The sequence below is a fragment of the Lissotriton helveticus genome, chromosome 4_1 (genome assembly GCF_964261635.1).
Source record: "Lissotriton helveticus chromosome 4_1, aLisHel1.1, whole genome shotgun sequence".
NCBI classification, from domain to species: domain Eukaryota; kingdom Metazoa; phylum Chordata; class Amphibia; order Caudata; family Salamandridae; genus Lissotriton; species Lissotriton helveticus.
The window spans coordinates 2,102,294,329-2,102,314,220 of record NC_136063.1 but is presented as its reverse complement, the minus strand read 5'-3'; the positions used below and the strand labels follow the sequence as shown (position 1 = coordinate 2,102,314,220).

The window sequence follows — 19,892 nt, the reverse complement described above, 5'->3', positions numbered from 1 at the left end:
TTCCACTTTGTGGACCCAGCTCATACTGGGGGAGAAGGCATGACATCTCTGCCCAGGATGGGCTTTGTCTCTGAACCCGGAAACCTGTCTGGTGGTGGCAAATGGTGGGCAGCCATTCAGTAACCACACTAGGGCCGGTCGATTTTCAGGGGGCATCTCTAAAATGCCCTCAGAGTGCATTTTACATTAAATCCCAAACTGGCATCAATGTAGGTTTAATGTGCTGAAAAGGTTGTCACCAAACGTCCCAGGTTTTAGTAAAGCCATTATGGAGCTAGACCATATGCTCTTTATGACTTTACTACACTTACGATGTCTATGAATTGACTTGGACACTGTAGGGGTACAGGGCTCATACCAGTGTACCCTCCACCTGAGGACTAGTGCACTCTGCTAGAGGGGTGACATACCTAAGCCTCAGGCTGTGGGTAGTAGGCATGGTACATAGGGGTGTGTGCCATGTCGACTTCACTTTCCTCTGCACCAGAACACGCAGCCTGCAATGGAAGTGTGTGGGTGTTAAGGTGCAGGGGATCTAAGAGTGGCACAATAGGTGCTGCAGCCCTTGGAGGACCTCCCTGGTCACAGTGCCCTTGGTACCCATGGTACCTTATACAAGGGGCTTACCTATAGCCAGAGATGTGCCAATTGTGGGTACAAAGGTACAGGTTTGGGAAAGAGCAGAGGCTCTGGAAATCTTGGCAGGGACCCAGGCCACATCAAGTCAGGTTACATCAGAAGTCAGGCAAAAAGTGGGGGGTAACCATGCAAAAAAGGGCACTTTCCTACAAGGGCATTTTAATAATAGAAATAAGGTGTCAAATACTGCGATGATAATGACATACGTTCACACAATACACAACTACCTAAGAAGTTAACCATAGTCTTTTTGTAATAATTTACAAAGAGGGAGCCTGCCTTCTTGCACTGCTGAAGCGGTCAACAGCCTTCAACAGTCGATCAGTGGATATCTTCCTCTACCCACTCATCATATTCACTTACATAATTATTTGTAACCAAACATACCCAGTTCTTATCACTAGTTCCCCAGGTCAAACACCACCTCTCATTATTTCCTGCTACATCCATGGGGGGGAAATCATATCCCTAATGATTTCTAAAATTCCCATGAAACCTCCGCTGCTTCCCTTAACTAATCATAAAATCCCAACACACAAGTACTCTGTGAACACCAGATAAAAACTCAATTTGTAATCACTAACAGAAATCCTTACACTCTAGTATAAATCTTAACATTCAATCTTGCACTACACTAGAATTATGAGTGACAATCATATATAGAAACTTGTTCATACCTATTAGTTGTAGGTGCTGGCGCAGAGAAAAGATCGACAGCGGAGGTGGTATTTATACTTTTCCCAGATAAAGTGCTTGGAGATTCCGACGTAGAAGTCGAATTCGATACTACGGAAATTTCTCTTAAACGCTGCTCCTGAAACAAAGTTGTAAATTAGGTCTCCACAATAGTTTAAAAACAGTATTGCTTGTATATGTACCTTTCAACATAAATAATTAGGTACCGATAATGCAATATTAGAATAAATAATGTGCTTACTCTAGTTGTACTTTTAGAAGCCCTTTTTTTTAACTTTGTTATTTGAATGAATCACAGTAGTATAGTACATGATTGAATGACACATTGCATAACATCATCAAAAAATTCCAGGTCACCAACAGTCAATAATCCTCAAGACATATCCCCCATCAATCTCTCCTGTGTGCGCATTTCCATTTCGACTGTGGGTGACACACATATATCTCCCCTGTATTTGTTCCAGTGGGACCACTTCCTATCCCATTTCTTAGGGCACCCCCTCGCCTTATATACCTCCGTCTCAGCCAGCATACATCGGTCCAATTCTTTACCCCACAAGGTGACACGGGCGGGTTTTTGTCCACCCAACCCCTAGCCGCCTCTCTCTTCACCATTGTGTAACCAAATGCAGTAAACTGTTTTTCAATGTCCGTTAAGTCTGTGGCCTCCCAAATGTTCAGTAGTCCAAGTTGTGGGGTTAGAGTTATTTCTTTCCCTACTACAGTAGACATTTGTGTTGTGGCTCCCTCCCAGAGGGGGCGGACCTTAGGACAAGTCCACAGAGTGTGGTAAAATGTGGTTTGCTGGCCACATCCCCTTCCACTCCTATCGTCAGGTTTAGCTCCTATTTTTGCCAAAACTATCCCTGTTATATATGAGCGGTGCAGTATCCTGAGTTGGATCAGGCGCACTTTTTGAGTGATGGCCGCCTCACATGGGGACATCAGTGCTGACTGCCAGTCTTCGTCCTCTATAGGGCCTATATCATATTTCCAGCGTTCCCTGAGTTTTGGGAAGGTTTCTGGAAGGTTGTTGCTAATTTTTTTATAGGTTAAGGAAATCGCCTTCGATCTGAGAGGACCCTCAAGCAAGCGGTCTTCCAGAGGGGAAGATTCCGGTATGTCCGTGAAGGACGGAAAGGCTGCCTGTAACGCATGTCTAATTTGTAGGTATCAGTAGGTCTCCCCCCGAGCCAACTGATATTTGCCTTGGAGCTCACTAAAAGTCAATATCGCTCCCTTTTTTTACAAGATCTCCCCCCGTGGACAGCCCAATGAGGTACCACTTACCAAACACAGGCTGATACCCCAATCTCCCCAGCTTTTGAGCAAATCAAAGTGGCGTGGCCAACGAAAGTGTGTCTGTCCATCCCAGTTGAGACGTGACTATGCGCCAGATATCAAGCGTGTTAGGTCGGCCCAAATAACTTTCCCCTATTTTTCCTATCTGTGGCATATAGGGCACCTAAGTAGCCCGAGCAATCAGTCTGATAGGGCATATGCTGGGTCGTCTGGAGGATAGTATATCCAATGGTTAACAGTCACCAGTTGCGCTCCCAATAATAGTGCTGCAGATCTGGAAGGTCTATGCCCCCATCATACCAACTTTTTGTCAATTTCTGCCTAGCAATCCTAGGGGCAGCGTGGTGATCTCACCTTCAACTGCTCTGAAATACGAATCCGGGACTTTGTAGGGGCAATTCTGGAGAACAAAGGAAGCGAGGAAGGGCAAACATCTTAAAAAGCGCCGCCCTCCCCACTAAAGTCAATGGTAGGGTCCTCCAATGTTTCATATCTGCACGCAGACGATTCAGAGGCGGAGCTAAATTCGAGTCGTAAAAACAGGCTGGGTCCGATGTAACAAAGATCCTTAAATAGCGAAAACCGTCTGTGGCCACCGATATCACACACTGTGGTGGGAGACGTGGCACCTCTTCTTTCAGCATGAAAAGGACTGATTTGCGCCAGTTTATTGCAAACATCGAGTATTTACCAAAGTTCGTGAAAATGTCCAGGACAACCTTGATTGATTTATACTGGTATGTCAGGTAGAGAAGGATATCATCCGCGTAGAGCGATATTCGGTCTTCCACTTCATCCGCCCAGCGCATGCCACGCACCATCACGTCTCTTTGTATCCATGCCGCGAGTGGCTCCAGTACGAGGGAACAAATCAGCGGTGACAGTGGGCATCCCTGTCGTGTACCCCTACGGAGCTCGAACGTCCGGGATGTAAAACCGTTCACTCACATGCCCTAAGACCCCGGTATATAATAGGCGTACCCGGCCACAAATTTGGGGCCTAGCCCTGCCCTGTGCAATACCTCAAATAAATATGGTCATTCTATGGAGTCGAACGTCATAGATGCGTCTAAGAATAATATCGCCGCGTTTTCTTATATGTACTGTCGTCTAGCCATGACTTTATGAAACCGTCGCAAATAGAGAGCCGTGTTGCGCCCTGGCATAAAGCCAGATTGGTCTGGGTGGACTAAGGAGGTGACAACTGTCGCCAATCTATTCGCCAAAATCTTCATCTCCACATTTATCAAGGAGATCGGCCTGTAGAAACTGCAATTGTCCTTTGGCTTTCCTTGTTTATAAATAACTACAATAGTGGCGAGGTGTTGGTCCAGGGTCTGCCGGCCCTTTTCCAAGCTTTCCACATACATAGCTTTCAGATGCGGTATAGTTAAGGAGGCAGTAGCCTTCAGAAACTCCACCGGGACTCCGCTAGGCCCCATGGCCTTGCCTGATTTAAGTTGCCCCAGGGCCTTGCCTATTCCTTCCGTAGAGAGGTCTGCGTCTAGAACGTCTGTATCAGTCTCAGAGAGGCATGGAACATTACTATCTTTAAGAAGCGGATATGAATCATGCGCTGTATAACTGGTAGATAGGGTGTGCACTTCAAAATAATCGGCAAATCGTTTCACTATGTCTGCAGGGTGCGTTACCGTGTCCCCTTCCAGTGTCGTCAGCCTATGACCCCACCTGGAGCCTTGCTCCCGCCTTTCCAGTCACGCCAGCGTCCTGCCTGTCCTGTCTCCTAGTTCGTAGAGTCTGTGTTGCGTTGCTTGATACCCAGCCACTACCTGCACCCTAGATTTTAACTGAAACTCATCCTGTTTCAGTGTAAGTCTATGACTAGTGTTGGGCGAGGGATTCTGTGAGTGCTCACGCGCCAGGTCAATGAGGTCGTTTTCCACCTGAGCCAAGAGTTCTTGCTTTTTGACAGTATAGCCCGTCTTTAACGACCTAGCTAAGCCTTTTATTACCACTTTGAAGGGCTCCCAGGGGATTTGTGAGAAGTCAACGGAACCTACGTTTTCGGTAAAGTAATTCCCGGTCTGCGCGCGCAGCTCGTCTCTAATATCGGGGATGCGTAGGAGCCACGGGTTGAGGACTATGGTGGACGGCAGTTGACGTTCCCATTGCGTATATGTCGTCCAGATCGGGGAGTGATCGGAGATCCCCCTAGGCATCACTTTATATTGGGCAAAGTGTCCCCACCGAGGACAGATGTGCAAGGAAGTACTCAATGCGTGATAGACTACGATGTGCATTAGAGAAAAATGTAAACATTGTGTCGGGGGGGGTGGGGTGGAGGGATGAAGCGCGTTACCTATGTCTGCGAGACCCAGTGCCTGCACAAAGTCGGATAGCATGTTATTAGCCTTTTTATGGGGTTTAGGTGGGCTACGGTAAATAGTGTCATCCAATGTCATATTGCAGTCTCCTCCCATGATCAGCACACCGTCCCGTAGACGCGTCAGTTTGTTACCCAAGTCCTCCAGCGCCGTTCTGCCCAGAGCAGGTGGTAGACAGACCGAGATCAAGTGAAGATCGTTCCCATCCCACTGAGCTTCCACCCTGCCCCCTGCCGTGTCCGTCCAAGTCTTATGTATTATGAGGGGTGTGGTCTTTTTAACTAAGATTGCTGTGCTCCTGGAACCAGTAGTGTAGTCTGCATGTACCAAAAGCGTGTATCCCAGTCTAGTGAGGACCTTAGATTTGCGGCCTACCAAATGGGTTTCCTGTAATAAGACCACATCTGGTGAGTGTCTCTGCAGGTACTGCTGTACTATGCCCCTTTTGATCTGGTCTCCCACCCCATTCACATACGGACAAACATCGTTTACTATCCTGCCCCATGTCTGTGCGTCACCCCTCGTTCCCTCCTCCGGAGTATGTCTGGATAAGATAGTGTGCAAACCCAAGTATCTAGCAATTGTCGTCCAACAAACATTACTGCCATTGTCCAGTTTGGATGTATGAAAACCAATACATGAGTAAACAATTTTTCCATCCTGAAGTCATTCAATCGTCGTGGTTTAGCAACCAAATCATCAATAACCCAAGCAACCGAGAAATAATCTCTCTCCCGCCTCCCCACCCTCATTCCCCCTCCCTACCCTCATCCCCTCTCCCTGCCTCCCTGCCCGTGGATTCAAATCTACCCACCCCCAAACTTGGCAGAGTGCTTCTCCCCCTCCCCAAAATGCCAAAAACAACCTGGGTAGAGCATGTTCCCCCCCCAGCGACTCAAATCATATAGAAATGGAATTATAGCCATCCACTTTTTATAGAGGCCCTATTTTTTTTAAGATGCACACAAGTTCCATGAAACAAATGTTTTTTATTTTAGATAAAATTAAATTAAAAAAACTAACCACCAAGCTATTCATTTACTCGCTCATTTGACTCAGGTAAAAAAGTTCCACCACACCACTCTGAAAATCCACAAGCCGTCCCTGGTAGGGGGCCTCCTTGGAGTCCTGTCATCTCCTAACTCAGTGGGGAGACAGATCTGACCTCGTGGAGGACGGTGAACTCTTTAAGGGTGGCTGCTGCGTCTGTGGGCCCTGTGGTCAGCAGATCGGTGTACCGGACGTCACAGTCAGTGCCAGCAGGCAAGTGGCTCCTCCACTTCAAGGGAGATGCTGGCTGATTGGCAAAGAGTTGGCAGCGTTGCGAAGCTTTTGGAAGATATACAGTTGCAGGGCCAGCTGGGTCTGGGCAACTTACGGGAAAGGAGCATGCAGACAGGGTATGGCACAAAAGTTCACAGCTAGTCCTCTGTTCTTGTGTTCTTCAGCTCTTCTTTATCCTTCATTTGGAGTCAGTCGAATCTGAGTTCCTGGAGTCAGGGGTCCACCTAAAAGCTGAATTCAGGAGCATTAAGGGGAATAAAGGAGTAGTAGCCAAAGACCTATTTACCCTTGGGGTCACTACACCCCCTTAAGGACCACTTGTGAGTGGGTATAACCCTGTCCCAGAGTTCCTAATTCCACCAAAAACAAGATTTTGGAATGATTCTTTCATGGAGCACATCAGGCAGCCTACTTTAGGGGTGTGACTAGATTGGTGGTGCAAAACGCATTCTGCATAGCTAATTTCCCGGTTGTCCTGGTGCTAAATGGGCCGCAGGGGGAGGCATCTCCCAGGTCTGGGGAAAGCCAGGGTCGCATATCAAAGGCGGCAGGGGCTTTAAAGCCCCTGGCATTAATATACTGAATTAATAGCCATCCTGCTGGAGGAGGAGGGAACTTACTAGTAATTGAACTAGACCGCACAGGGGCATATCTGCGAATTCCGAAATGTCATCACAAGTGATTTATAATGCACCCTGCGTTACGGTTGTATGGTCTGCTGTAGGGGTGAATTGCATATATATATACAATCAGTGCCTGTGGGCACGGAACAAAGGGTGTGTGCAATGTCGTGTTTTCACATTTGTTTGCACCATTTCACGCAGCCTGCAACGGCAGTCTGCATGAGATTGGTGGTGGGTCCCTTTAGGGTGGTACAATACATACTGCATGCCTTAAGGACCCACTTTAGTACCCATGCCTTAGCCACCAGGGATACTATTTACTAGGGACTTACAGAAGTACTAAAGATCTTGCCAATTTGACTAAAATTGTACAGTTACCATGTTTTAGGGAAAGAGCATTGGTACTGGAGACCTAGTTGGCAGGAACCCAGTGCACTTCAGTCAAAATTGCATCAAATGCAAGGCAGAAATTGGGGGTGACTATGTCAAAATAGGGCACTTTCCTACAAAGGGACCCTTTCATTAGATCCTTTGGCCAGAAGAGCCTATGCTTCCTGGAGCTACGGTGAAAGGTGCTCCTCCGTCAGCAGATCTTCAGCCAATCCAAAGACAGTGAGAATGGTGGCTGGCGTTGTCGGCAAGGAATTGCACACACTTGCTGGATATTCTGAAGCACACATTTGTCCAATATTATTGTCCATCATTAAGGCTAGTGGTGCTGTATCCTGATACCAACCGGTTGCCAATGGTGTTGTGAGGGCAGATAAAGGGACATTGGGGCTGCGGCTGTCGGGGTAAGGTGTGGACTGAGAAGACCACTTACCTAAGTTTCCACAAGGTTTGTGGGGGCAGCACAGTACAGCAGTACCTGCAGAGACACTCACCAGATGGTGGTCTTATTACATGGACCTGGTGGCCGTGGGGGCTAGGGATGAAAAGACATAGCTGATTGCCCCTATTGTAGCCACAGAAGGAGGACTGCGGATGTCTGGGTCCATATTAAGCCCAATGACCTAGCAGTGACCTAGCAGTGGCCTAGCAGTGGCCCTGCAATCCTTAAAATGCTTGAGCACCCAATTCGCCTTATTATCAGAGTGGAGAGTGCTGGCAAAGAGCATGTCCACAAGGGATGTCCGGATATCCCCCAAAAATGCCAGTAGTCCTCAGCCAGGCATGACGTCTAAGCATCACTGGAGAAGCAATGGCTCTTCCAAATAATTCGGTGGTATCCGATTTGCGGGAAATAGTGAACTTTGCAGAGTCTCTACCATCAGCAATAGCTTGGGAGAGCTTGGGCCTCTTCCGAGACTATAGGCAGCACTTGCGCAACGGAATCCTATACAGCATGGGGACCATCGGCCCAATAAGCATGCAGTGTTCACAGACCACAGTGCAAGGCTGGTAGAAGAAAACTTTTTCTTGCCAAAGGTATTCAACCTCTTGGATTCCTTATCCGGTGGTGTGGTAGGGAATGCGTTGGGTTAATCTTGGATGTACAAACCTGCATCACAATGCTCTCAGAGGTAGCATCCTGGGGAAGGAAGACTGGCTCCCCCGGAGTGGGATTACGGCAGTGGGCAATGGTCCTCTTCACAGGAGTGCTTGTGCCGGGCATGGCAATCAGTGAGGGCTTCAATAAAGGGGAATGAGGGTTCTTAGGAGGATATCATGGTTGAAACACCTCTGTCAAAACATTAGTGTCAGGTCTGGACCGCCATCCCAAAAGGAGGCCCCTTCCTCCGTCGCCACTGTAGAAGGAGAGAGGAGACCAGTATCTTGTGAGGTATCCAAACCACAGGCATCAGCCAGTTTATCATACCAGTTGCTATGGACTCTTCTAGGGGGTTAGAATAACTAGGGATCCTCGGATCCCTTCCATTTGTGTTCCTGATAGGGGCTTTTAGAAAAATAAGACTTTCTCCAATTCAGACCATCTGAGTCAGTTGGCGCCAGTGTTGGTATAGTACGACAGCACTCATTATTAGAGTCAGGAATCATAATGGGGTCAGCGCTGTTGATGGGCTTCGACAGCGCCATTAGACAGACCCCAAAGGAGGTCGCAAATTCACAGCTGGGGCAGATCCGGATCCACTAACAGATCTCGAGGGAATGGACTGGCACTGAGAGGGTGAACCCGCTGGTAGAAATTCAGAAAGTGTACCACCCGAACCCATGGGGGTCTGCAGGTTCTCCAGAAAGATCCAGACACCCAAACACTTGAGGGGCATGGCCTCATAGCACTCATACTACTAGCACAGTAGTTGGGCTGGGGGACACTACAGGATATGTTCCGCATAGCAGACCCAGGAGAAGGCTCCATGGGGATGACATGGGCCTAGATTTATGTTGTAGTTCCTGCGCCTGTTTTGATGACCTGGAACAGCGCTGAGAAGTCCAAGAGTATTTTGAATTCTTCTTCTGCGACATCTGAAGTAGTCCTGGATTGCGACAATGACCGGCACGAGCTACTCAGAGAGACGTCCTGGGACCTCCCTCACAGCCGGGACCTGGAGCAATGAGTGTGAGAAAGTGCCATCTTTCTTGCATTGGTATGCCCCCACTTTTTGCTGAACTGCTGATGTGGTTTGACTGAGTGTGCCCTGGGCTCCTGCCAACCAGGTACCCAGGGCCTGTGTTCCTTTCCTAAAGCGGTGTTGAAACAAAACCCATTTGGCATCTCTGGCTACCTATTAGCCCCTAGTAAATGGTACCCTAGGTACTCAGGGCATGGTGACCAGAGAAGACCCCTTAGGGCTGAAGCACTTATTGTGCCACCCTTAGGGAAGCTGTACCCTGACACCTACACACTGCCTTTGCAGACTGAGTGTCTAAGTACAGAACTAAACAGAGTACACATGGCACACATCCCTGTGTGCCATGCCCACAAACCCCACTTGCCTGGCATACTCTAGCTGGGTGCCCTATGCCAGTGGTGTGGGCACAGGTGCATGCGCCCAGTGCCCCTACAGTACCCAGGGCCATTCCTGGGCACTGTAAGTGCAGTGCTGCCATTTAAGAGTATATGGTGCTGGGAGGTCGTCATTACGAACTCCACAGCACCATGATGGCTTCACTGAAGACTGAGAAGTTTGGTATCAAACTGCTCAGCACATTAAACCTGCACTTATGCCAGTGGGAAGTTTAATGAAAAATGCACCAGAGGGCATCTTAGAGATGCCCCCTGAAACCTAACCTACAATCCACGTCTGGACTGAGAGGCTGCCTAGGCTGGACCCCTGGGTGGAGAGCCCCCCGCACTGCTGGGCCTGCAACAATGCACATCCTGGGCGAGGTGCTAGGTCTCCTCCCCCAGGATGGGCAGGGGCAAGCTTTAAAGGCATGCCGCCTCTGTGAGCTTCTCCAAACCATTTGCTGTACCCAGCAACTGGCCTCCACCAGTTCTGACCCCCACTCTGGCAGGAAGACTGGCGGGAAACCCTACGTCAGGAAGGGGGGCGTGGGGTGTGCCAGCCTGTGCCAACCCCACCCCTCAGATGGGAGAGGCGAGGTGAAGAACGACCCTGGGCTCCGGCCATCTTTAAGATGAGGAGCCCTGCCCAATCACAGCTAGGTTCCTGCCTCCCTCCCACCGGAGAGGAGCAGGCTAGGGGGTGTACCCACCCCAGGCCAGGGACCCATTGGTCCCTGCACTTGCCCTACCTGTAACGCCCCTAAATTCAGTATTTAGCGGCTCCCTTAACCTTCCTTCTTCAGATCCTATTTTAAAAAACAAGAAGGACAAGGGTAGCCGGGGAGGCGGGTGGGCATGTGTAACTCTGCAGCTCTACATGCCAAGAACAGATGCATACTGGTAAGTAGCATTTTCCGTTGGAGGCATATGATATGCAGATTACACACTGTGCATAGATTGTATAGCAGTACCCACTCTTAGCGGCGACCACCCCTATCTGTTGCAGTAGTTCGAAATAATGTTTTGAGAAATAATGTTTTGAGAACAGCCTGGCCCACATTAGCTTGTTGTTTGGTTTGCACATCTACACAATAGTGTTTTGTGAATGTGTGTGGTGTGGACCATGAAGCTGCTCTGCAGATGTCATCTAGGGGAATGTTCCCTAAAAATGCCATTGAAGCCCCTATTTTTCTTGTAGAATGGGTTTTAGGAGGAACAGATAACGTACGTTTAGCTTTATGGTAACAAATCTGTATGTATTTGCAATCCATCTAGATATCCCAGATTTTGTAATGGGATTACCCTTGTGCGGTGGTGAGAAAGACACAAAAAGTTGTTTTGTCTTACGAAAGGGTTGTGTTCTCTCGATGTAGTATAGCATTGCTCTTTTGACATCTAGGGTATGAAGAGCTCTTTCTGCTACTGTCTGTGGCTGCGAGAAGAAAACGGGCAATTCCACAGATTGATTGAGGTGGAAGGGAGAAATGACTTTGGGCAGGAATTTTCGATTAGTACGTAGAACAACTTTATTATGATGCATTTGCAAAAAGGGTTCTTGAATGGTTAGTGCTTCTAGTTCACCAACTCTTCGCAGAGAAGTAATAGCTACTAGGAACGCAACCTTCCATGTTAAAAATTGTAGTTCACATTTATGTGATGGTTCGAATGGAGGTCCCATTAGCCGTGGGAGAACAAGGTTTAAATTCCACACAGGTGAAGGTGGCACTCTGGGAGGAATTATTCTCTTAAGACCTTCCATAAAGGCTTTAAAAGCAGGCACTCTGAACAGAGATAGATGCTGTCTGTTTTGTAGATATGCTGCTATTGCAGCAAGATGCAGTCTAATAGACGTGTAGGCTAAGTTACATCTTTGGAGGTGCAGTAAGTATCCTATGATGTGTTGAATAGACACTTCTAAGGGATTCATATTATTTTTGGGACAATATATTATAAAGCTTTTCCACTTGGCTGCATAACATGCTCTAGTGGTTGGGTGTCTAGCTTCTTTTATGACATTTATGCAGTCTGAAGGAAGGTTCAGATATCAAAAATCCAAGACCTCAGGAGCCAAATCGCTAGGTTGAGCTGAGCTGGGTCCGGGTGCCTGATCTCTCCATGGTTCTGTGTTCTGTGTTAAAAGGTGTGGAGACAGGAATAATTTTTGGTGCGCTACCACAGACAGTTGTAGCAGTGTTGTGTACCACAGCTGTCTGGCCCACGTTGGAGCAACTAAGATGAGGGTTAGAGAATGCTGCTGTAGTTTGCGTACTACTAGAGACATGAGTGGTAGAGGTGGAAAAGCGTACGCAAATGTGTTTGACCAGTTCATCCATATCGCATTGCCTTTGTACAGTGGGTGTGGATATCTGGCGGCGAAACTTGGGCATTTGGCGTTTTCGTGAGTGGCAAAGAGGTCTATCTGAGGTGGTCCCCACATCTGAAAGAATGGTTGAAGAACTTGCATATGAAGTTCCCACTCGTGGGTCTGTTGTGTCTGACGACTTAACAGATCGGCTCTGGTGTTTTGTACTCCTGGAACATGTTGGGCTAGAAGGAATATGTTTTGAGGTATAGCCCAGCGCCATATGTCCTGAGCTAGTCGAGAAAGTTGCAGGGTGTGTGTTCCGCCCTGTTTCTGAATGTAGTACATGGCTGTCGTGTTGTCTGCGCGGACTAACACAGCTTTGTTTGATACTTGTTTTTGGAAAGCTTTGAGCGCTAGGAATATAGCTAGTAACTCCAGGTGATTGATATGAAGAAACATTTGTTGTGGTGTCTACTTGCCTTGCATAGTGTGTTGCAGCAGGTGGGCTCCCCAGCCGGAGAGCGATGCGTCCGCTGTCAATATGATAATATACTATTTGGGGAACTGGCTCTAGGAACGGTCGCCCCTTGGAAAGGTTTTTGGTGTTCCACCACTGCAGAGAGAGATGAGTCCGACCGTCTACCAACACTAGGTTTGTTAATTGGCCTTGAGCCTGGTTCCATTGATGTGATAGGCACTCTTGTAGAGGACGCATTTGAAGTCTTGCATGGGGCACTATGAAAATGCAAGAGGCCATCATCCCTATGAGTTGCATGAACACTCGTGCTGGAAGGGAGTGTTGTGGCTGAAACTTTGTGAGAAGAGTTTGCATGCTGGCTATCCTTACTGGAGTGGGATAAGCTAGCGCTGTTCAGGTATTTATTGTAGCACCGAGGTACTGTTGTACTTTGGATGGTTGCAGATGAGACTTGGTTTGGTTTATTGTGAACCCCAAGTTGTGGAGCAGGTGGATTGTGGCGCGAGTGTGTTCCACACAATGGTTGGATGAGCTGGCTTTTATGAGCCAGTCGTCGAGGTACGGGAAGACATGTATGTGCTGTCTTCGTAAATGTGCTGCCACTACTGCTAGGCACTTGGTGAATATTCTTGGTACTGTTTGATTCCGAATGGGAGTACTTTAAATTGATAGTGCTGCCCGTGGAAGTATGCGTCCTTGAGATCTAGAGTAGCAAGGAGGTTGTTTTGGAACAGGAGAGGAAGGACTTGTTGGAGTGTGACCATGTGAAAATGGTCTGACTATGTATATGTTTAGCGTTCTGAGGTCCAGAATAGGCCTTAGAGAGCCATCCTTTTTTGGAATAAGAAAATATAGGGAGTAAACCCCCTTGTTTTGTTGGTGCTGAGGAACTGATTCTATTGCACTTTTTTCTAGCAGAGACAATACTTCTTGCTTAAACAGTGACAGATGTTCTAGTGACATTGGAAGCTGTTTGGGTGGTATGTTTGGGGGGATAGATGTTAGTTCTAGACAGTAGCCTGACTGAATAATTTGTCGCACCCACCTGTCTGATGAGATGTTGATCCAGGCAGGAAGGAATTGCTGCAGTCTTCCCCCCACAGGAGTGGAATGTTGGGGGGGAAGGGGAGGAAAGTCATTGGGTAGGGGCGGAGGCAGAGCGGGAGTTGTTGGTTTTTGCCTCTGCCTTTGTTGTTGTTACCCCTGTAACCCCCTCTCTGGTAGCCCTTAGTGTATGTGGATTGACTAGGGGTTTTGTAGGAAGTGGAGGGGCTTTCGGAGGAGTAGCCCCTGCATGATGAGCGACGAAAAGAACGTCTGGGAGCTTGCAGCTGCAAGGCTCCCATAGATTTTGCTGTGTCTGTGTCTTTTTTCATCTTTTCTAAAAACACATCAACATTAGGGCCAAATAAATGTGTCTCATCAAAAGGCTGATTGAGGATGGAATTTTGTACCTCAGGTTTAAAACCTGAAATACGTAGTCAGGCATGTCTCCGCAAAAGAGTGCTGGTATTGATTGCCCTTGAGGCAGTATCTGCAGCATCTAGGGCACAACGAATGGAAGTATTAGTAATATTTTTACCTTCCTATTTGAGTTCATTGGCCCTATTTTTATATTTGTCTGGTAGATGCTGCATTATGGACTCCAGCTCATCATAATGTGCCCTGTCATATCTTGCCAACAACGCTTGGATATTGGCAATGAGCCAAATGTTAGCTGCCTGTGACGCTGTTCGTTTACCAGACGCGTCAAGGAGCTTAGATTCTTTATCTGGCGGTGAGGCCTCACCTGATGTTTGTGAATTAGCATGTTTACGTGCATTAGACACTACTAAAGAATCTAGTGGTGCTGGACTTTTGATGTAAACAGGGTCTTCCTCCACAGCATCAGTGTGCATGTCAACCCCATGGTACTGGGCAACTTTTTGGACTAGTAGGTCAAAACCTATAGTGTCCTCTGGTGGGGAAGGTCTGGAAGGGTATACGTCATCTTGTGGGACGTAAGGTACATCAGGGGTGTTATATTCATCCCAAGGATTAGGTGACTGAGGGGGACTATTGGTCCCTGCTGGGTCATGTGCACCCCCACCTGTGTCATCAGAGTCTGTATCCACATCATCATCCGGATTAGTGTATGGTGTAGGAGAATGATGTGGTGTAGGAGGAGGAACAGTATGGGGAGGTGGTGGAGAAGGGACCCTTAATGGAGAGGTTGCAATGTCTCTTCTTTGGAGGAGGAGGAGGTGCTGGCGCTTCTAGTGGTCTCTTCTTGGAGCTTAGAGCTAGTTGGCCAGTCTTAGGATCGTTAACAAGAGTTTTTTTCGTGAGGATCTGGTGTAAAAAGTTCTTCTGTATAGAGCAGATCCTACGGCGTCGACTTTTTCGGTTCCGGGGGTTTTTTCGGCACCGAGTCAGTATATGGTCTAGGGTCTTTTGGTTTAGAAGTGTGACCTTTTGAAATGTCTTTTACCGGAACATGTTTTTTCGGTTCCCGGTGTTTCTCCGGCTCCGAAGCATGTGAATTGGGACCTTTAGGTGGTTTTTTACTTGGCTCCGAGTGCGGTTTTGGCATCGATGAGCCGCTGCCAGTCTTCGGCACCGAGTGCTTGGGTGTTAAAGCAGCAGTTGGCGTGGTTGAGGAAGATGGCTTCTTCTTTGGTGTCGGTATCGGATCGGCACCGGAAATAGGCTGGCTCAAGCCCGAGATGCCTGAAGGCTTAGTAGGCTTCTTTGCCAGCCCCTAAGGCGGGGCGTGGGAAGTAGTCTCTCGGTGTGCACCCGGGCCCGAAGGTGAGGGTGTGACCGAAGCCTTTTTTGAGGGTGTCGAGGAAGGATTGGGGTCGACGGTCTTACTTACGACCCGTTGAACTGGAGTGATGTCCTCGACGTCTGAGTCTTCGGCATCAGAAGAGCTGGAACTTTCTTCGGCGTGCTGATGTTCTGGCACGTCGACGCCCTCTCCAAAGAAGTCGTCGGGGATCGAAGCTGACAAGCGAGCCATTGTTCTTCGAGCTCATCGGTCCCGAATAGTCTTCTTGGAGCGGAAAGAGGCACAAGCGAAACAGTCTTTGGCCTTGTGCTCCGGTGAGCGGCAAAGGTTGCACACCTCATGTAGATCGGTGTGTGGAAACTTCGACCCACATTAAGGACACTTCTTGAATGGCGTCCTTTCCATGAGCCAGAAGATGAGGTCTAGGTTGGCCCGAAGGCCTTCGCCGACGACCGGAATCGAAGACTTCGAAGTTGGTGAAGAATCGCGTCAATGTGGATCGCGATCGAAACAATACCGTCTAACTGGGTGAGGATTGCGCGTCGAAGGAAATTCCGTTCCAAACCGGAGCGCAGGAAGCACATCCAAGTCCGATGGCGGGAAAAAAACAATTTGAGGATGGAGCCGATGCCCATGCGCAATGTGGTCCAAAGGAGGAGTCACCTATCGCGTGACTTCCAAAGAACTTTTCAGGACAACAACAAACTGCAAACATCCGGGCCCAACACCTAGGTGGCGATCTATGCAATGTGTGTAATCTACAGCTCATATGCCTCGAACAAAATGTTTACAGATAGAAGTGTTTTAAAAAAAGTTGGAAAAATATCTGTCCAAAACTGACTGAGGGGAGCTCAATCAGTATCCACGCTGATGATACAGAAAAGAAGGGACTGGAATCAGAGCGTTGGGTTGGAGACTAAATAGGCAATGTGCACATCACTTCTGGCACAGACAACGCCGCCACTCACAGATTGTTTCTTCAAATTGAGGAAATAATGGGCTTGTTTTTGGCGTGCTCAACAGCTTTATCTGCATACAGAACGTGGTAGGTGCTCTATTCGCCATATGACAAGTGCATTTAAGGCACCCCACATAAAACTGGATGGCTCATACAACAAAAAGGGTTCCCCCAAGACAATGATTTTAGGTTTGGGAACAGGGATATAAACTACTTTATTCAATGTAACCACTTCCTGCTTAACCTTTATACATTAATCAATGGATTTGAATCCTATGTGAACAGACCCAAAACAACTTTAAATGTTCTTGAGGTTGCTAACCTTCATTGCCGGGACGGACGCTTGTGAGCGTAATATTCGAACCTACAAGCTTGCCACAAAGGTCTCCCCCAGGTTGACTGTGGTACACTTGCAAAGGCTACAACCTCAGCGCTCATTTTGAGTAGACTCAGGCACTTGAATTTGCGGCGAATTGAAACATGAGTGGATACTCTTTGTTTTACCCTTAACGGGTTGCTTCGCTGGCTGCATGGGATAGGGAATAGTTAAAGTGGTGAGACTATAGTTGAAGACAGCATACATTCAAAAATTAAAGAGCCCTGCTTATCGCTCTGGTTAAACTAAGAATCTCATAGAGTGTTAGGTCCTGAAGAAGATGGCTGAAAGTGGAATATGTTACTTACCTTTAAGAATCTGTTTGTGGCATGTAGGGCTGTAGATTCACATACTCTGCAGATCACACAAAACCTATCAAAGGGATGGCCCTTTCTCGACCCTATTCCCCAGATAGATTTCACAGCAAATGGCTCCCTTACAGCATGGGGTGCTCACCTACAGGATCTCACAGTTAAGGGTCTCTGGGATACAAATGTCTCCACATCAACTACCTTGAGCTTCAAGCTGTTCTCCTAGCATTTAAAGCACATCTAACTTACCTGGCAGGCAAGGTTGCCTTTATCCGGATGGACAAAATGACCACCATGTACTATTTACAAAAAAGGAGGTGGGGTACTCTACAGTTATAACGCCTATCTCAGGTGATTTGTCGTTGGGCAATATGTCACAACAGCCAACTGCTGGCAGAACACTTCCCCGAGATGGACAACCACTTTGCCGACCTCCTCAGCTTGATATGGCAACAAGTCTACGAGTGGGAAGTATCTAAAGGCAATGCTCTACGGATAAACTGTTCAGGAATATTTTACTACGTTTTTGGCCTTTCCCTCTTCTTCTGTTTGCAGTTTGCAGGCTCGGGCAAACGTCTCTAACCCTTATTCTAGTAGCTCCCACTTGGGCTTGCCAGCCATGGATCACTATACTGCTCGAGCTCCCTGTACTTCCCCAGAAGACACTTATCCTCCACCCAAATCTTCTCACTCAGAATCATGGAGAAATCAGGCACCCAAATCCAAAGAAGCTCAACCTTGTGATTTGGCTCCTGAGATCATAGAATTCTGTTACCTTAATCTTCCACCAAAATGTATGAACATTCTTACAGAAGCTCTTAGGCACAACTAGAGCATTTCACGCAGCGAAGTGAAAAAGATATGTTTTCTACAGTAGCAGTAAACAAATTCATCCATTGGATGCAACTGTGCAAAACATTGTTTGCTACTTTCTTTATTTGCAGACCACTGGCCATGCTTAAGCTTCAATACATCTACATTTACCTGCAGTTACTGCCTATCTACAAAACAGGCAACATTTATCTTTGTTCAAGGAACCAGTTATAAAGGCAGTCATGGAAGGTCGTAAAAGAGTATTTCCAACTAGAGTTTCATCTGCATGGAATCTCAATATTGTACTTACATACTTATAGGTCGACCATTTGAACCATTGCATAACTGTCCCCTACAATGCTGGTCTTGTAAGGTTGCTTTTTTAGTGGCCATTACCTTACTTAGGCGTGTCAGTGAGCTCCAGGCATTAACTTTAGAATACACTTTCTTCCAGCTACACAGAGATAGAGTGGTCCTTAGAACCAACTGAAAATTCCTTTTAAAAGTGGTTTCATCATTCCACCTCAATAAGCCAGCTGAATTACACATTTTCTTTCCACAACCGGATTCAGTTGTGGAAAGAGCTCTTCATACTCTAGATGTCAAAAGAGCTCTAATGTGTTATATTGACAGAACTACATTTCCGTATAACAACTTTGTTGCTTTTCCCCTGCTCACACAGGAAGGTCCATATCTAAGACAGGAATTTCTAGATATATCATTAAATGCATTCAGACATGTTATGCCAAAGCTAAAAAGACTGTGCCTACACCCCCAGGGATGACTACTTATAAAATAGGGGCTTCCGTGGCTTTCCTGGGCAATATCCCAACAGCTGATATTTGTAAGGCAGCCAAATGGTGTAAACCACACACTTTCATGAAACACTGTGTGGATGTTTTAGCATACTAACAAGGCAATGAAGGGCGAGCATTGCTACACTTTACAGTCTATGCAGAGCAAGTGTATCTAAAGCCACACATGCCTCGAATGGAGCATCTTATCTACCCTGTAAGCATTTGTTCGAGGCATGTAGTGCTGTCGATTAACATGCGCCTATCCCCCTTTCCCAGACACCTGTGGCCGTTACAGTTCCTTTAAACAATTCATTTGCATGGACATCTCTTTACTGATACTTACTCTTACTCCATTCACAATGGAGTTGTTGCCCATGCGCATTATCTCCAAGAGGAGGAGTCACTTTGTCTCTTGATTCGAAAAGCCTCCTCCGAAGAAAAACAACTTGCACACAACTGGCCCCAACACTAGATGTCAGAAGTATGCAGAGCACGTGTATTTACAGCCACACATGCCTCAAACATGTAAATTCTACAGAAACATGTGTTGAACAAGTTGACAAACCCAGTTCATGACACCAATAGTAGGCTAAAGAAGAACTGCCTCTGTTGTGCCAGTGCAGAAGATTTGTTGTTCCGGAGTTGCGACGGATGGATGAATGAATTTGGTATGTATGGGAGTGCATGTATGAGTGGTAAGCAGTGGCTTCGAGTGGGTGATCTATTTTCAGATTGTTGTGCATCAGTATTTTTTGTATCAGTATACATGCATATGTTTTACCAATATGTTTTTGATAAAATGAAAAATAATCACAAAATAGCCTTTGATCAAATGAAAAATTGCACTAAAACATGGTAAACTAAATGAACATGTAAAGTTTATTTGCGGTATGTTCACATGGGAATCAAGTCCATTGAGTAACATATATAGGTCAAGTGGGAAGTGCTTACATTGACAACAGTGGATGGAACATAGGCCACGCTGTCACGGAGTACCCTGTGTGGAAAAACCTAAGTCTTTAGTAGTTTTTGAAGTACTCTTTAGGGAACCTTTTCAATATAACATAATAACGCTCTTCTGACATCAAGAGTTTGAAGAGCTCTTTCTGCTAAGGAATCAGGTTGAGGAAATACAACACGCAACTCAACTCATTGGTTGAAATGAAAAGCAGAAACCACTTTGGCAAAGAATTCTGGGTTGGTGTGAAGAACTACTCTGTCTTTATGAAGCTGAAAGAAGGGTTCTTCTAAGGTTAATGCTTGTAGCTCACCAACTCTCCTCAA

The 19,892-nt window shown here is 47.0% G+C and overlaps 1 protein-coding gene across 8 annotated transcripts in view; it reads right to left on the bottom strand.

Moving 5' to 3' along the window:
* The window catches only part of LOC144829535 (phosphatidylinositol-binding clathrin assembly protein-like), a 995,507-nt gene that overhangs the window by 635,070 nt on the left and 340,545 nt on the right, over positions 1–19,892 (bottom strand). For 6 of the 8 annotated variants that reach the window (XM_078688773.1, XM_078688774.1, XM_078688770.1 and 3 more), the window contains exon 11: positions 1,317–1,453. In XM_078688773.1, coding sequence (XP_078544899.1) covers positions 1,317–1,453 — 137 coding nt within the window. The remainder of the gene's footprint in view (positions 1–1,316; positions 1,454–19,892) is intronic. The other 2 variants (XM_078688772.1, XM_078688769.1) reach the window with 1 other exon arrangement.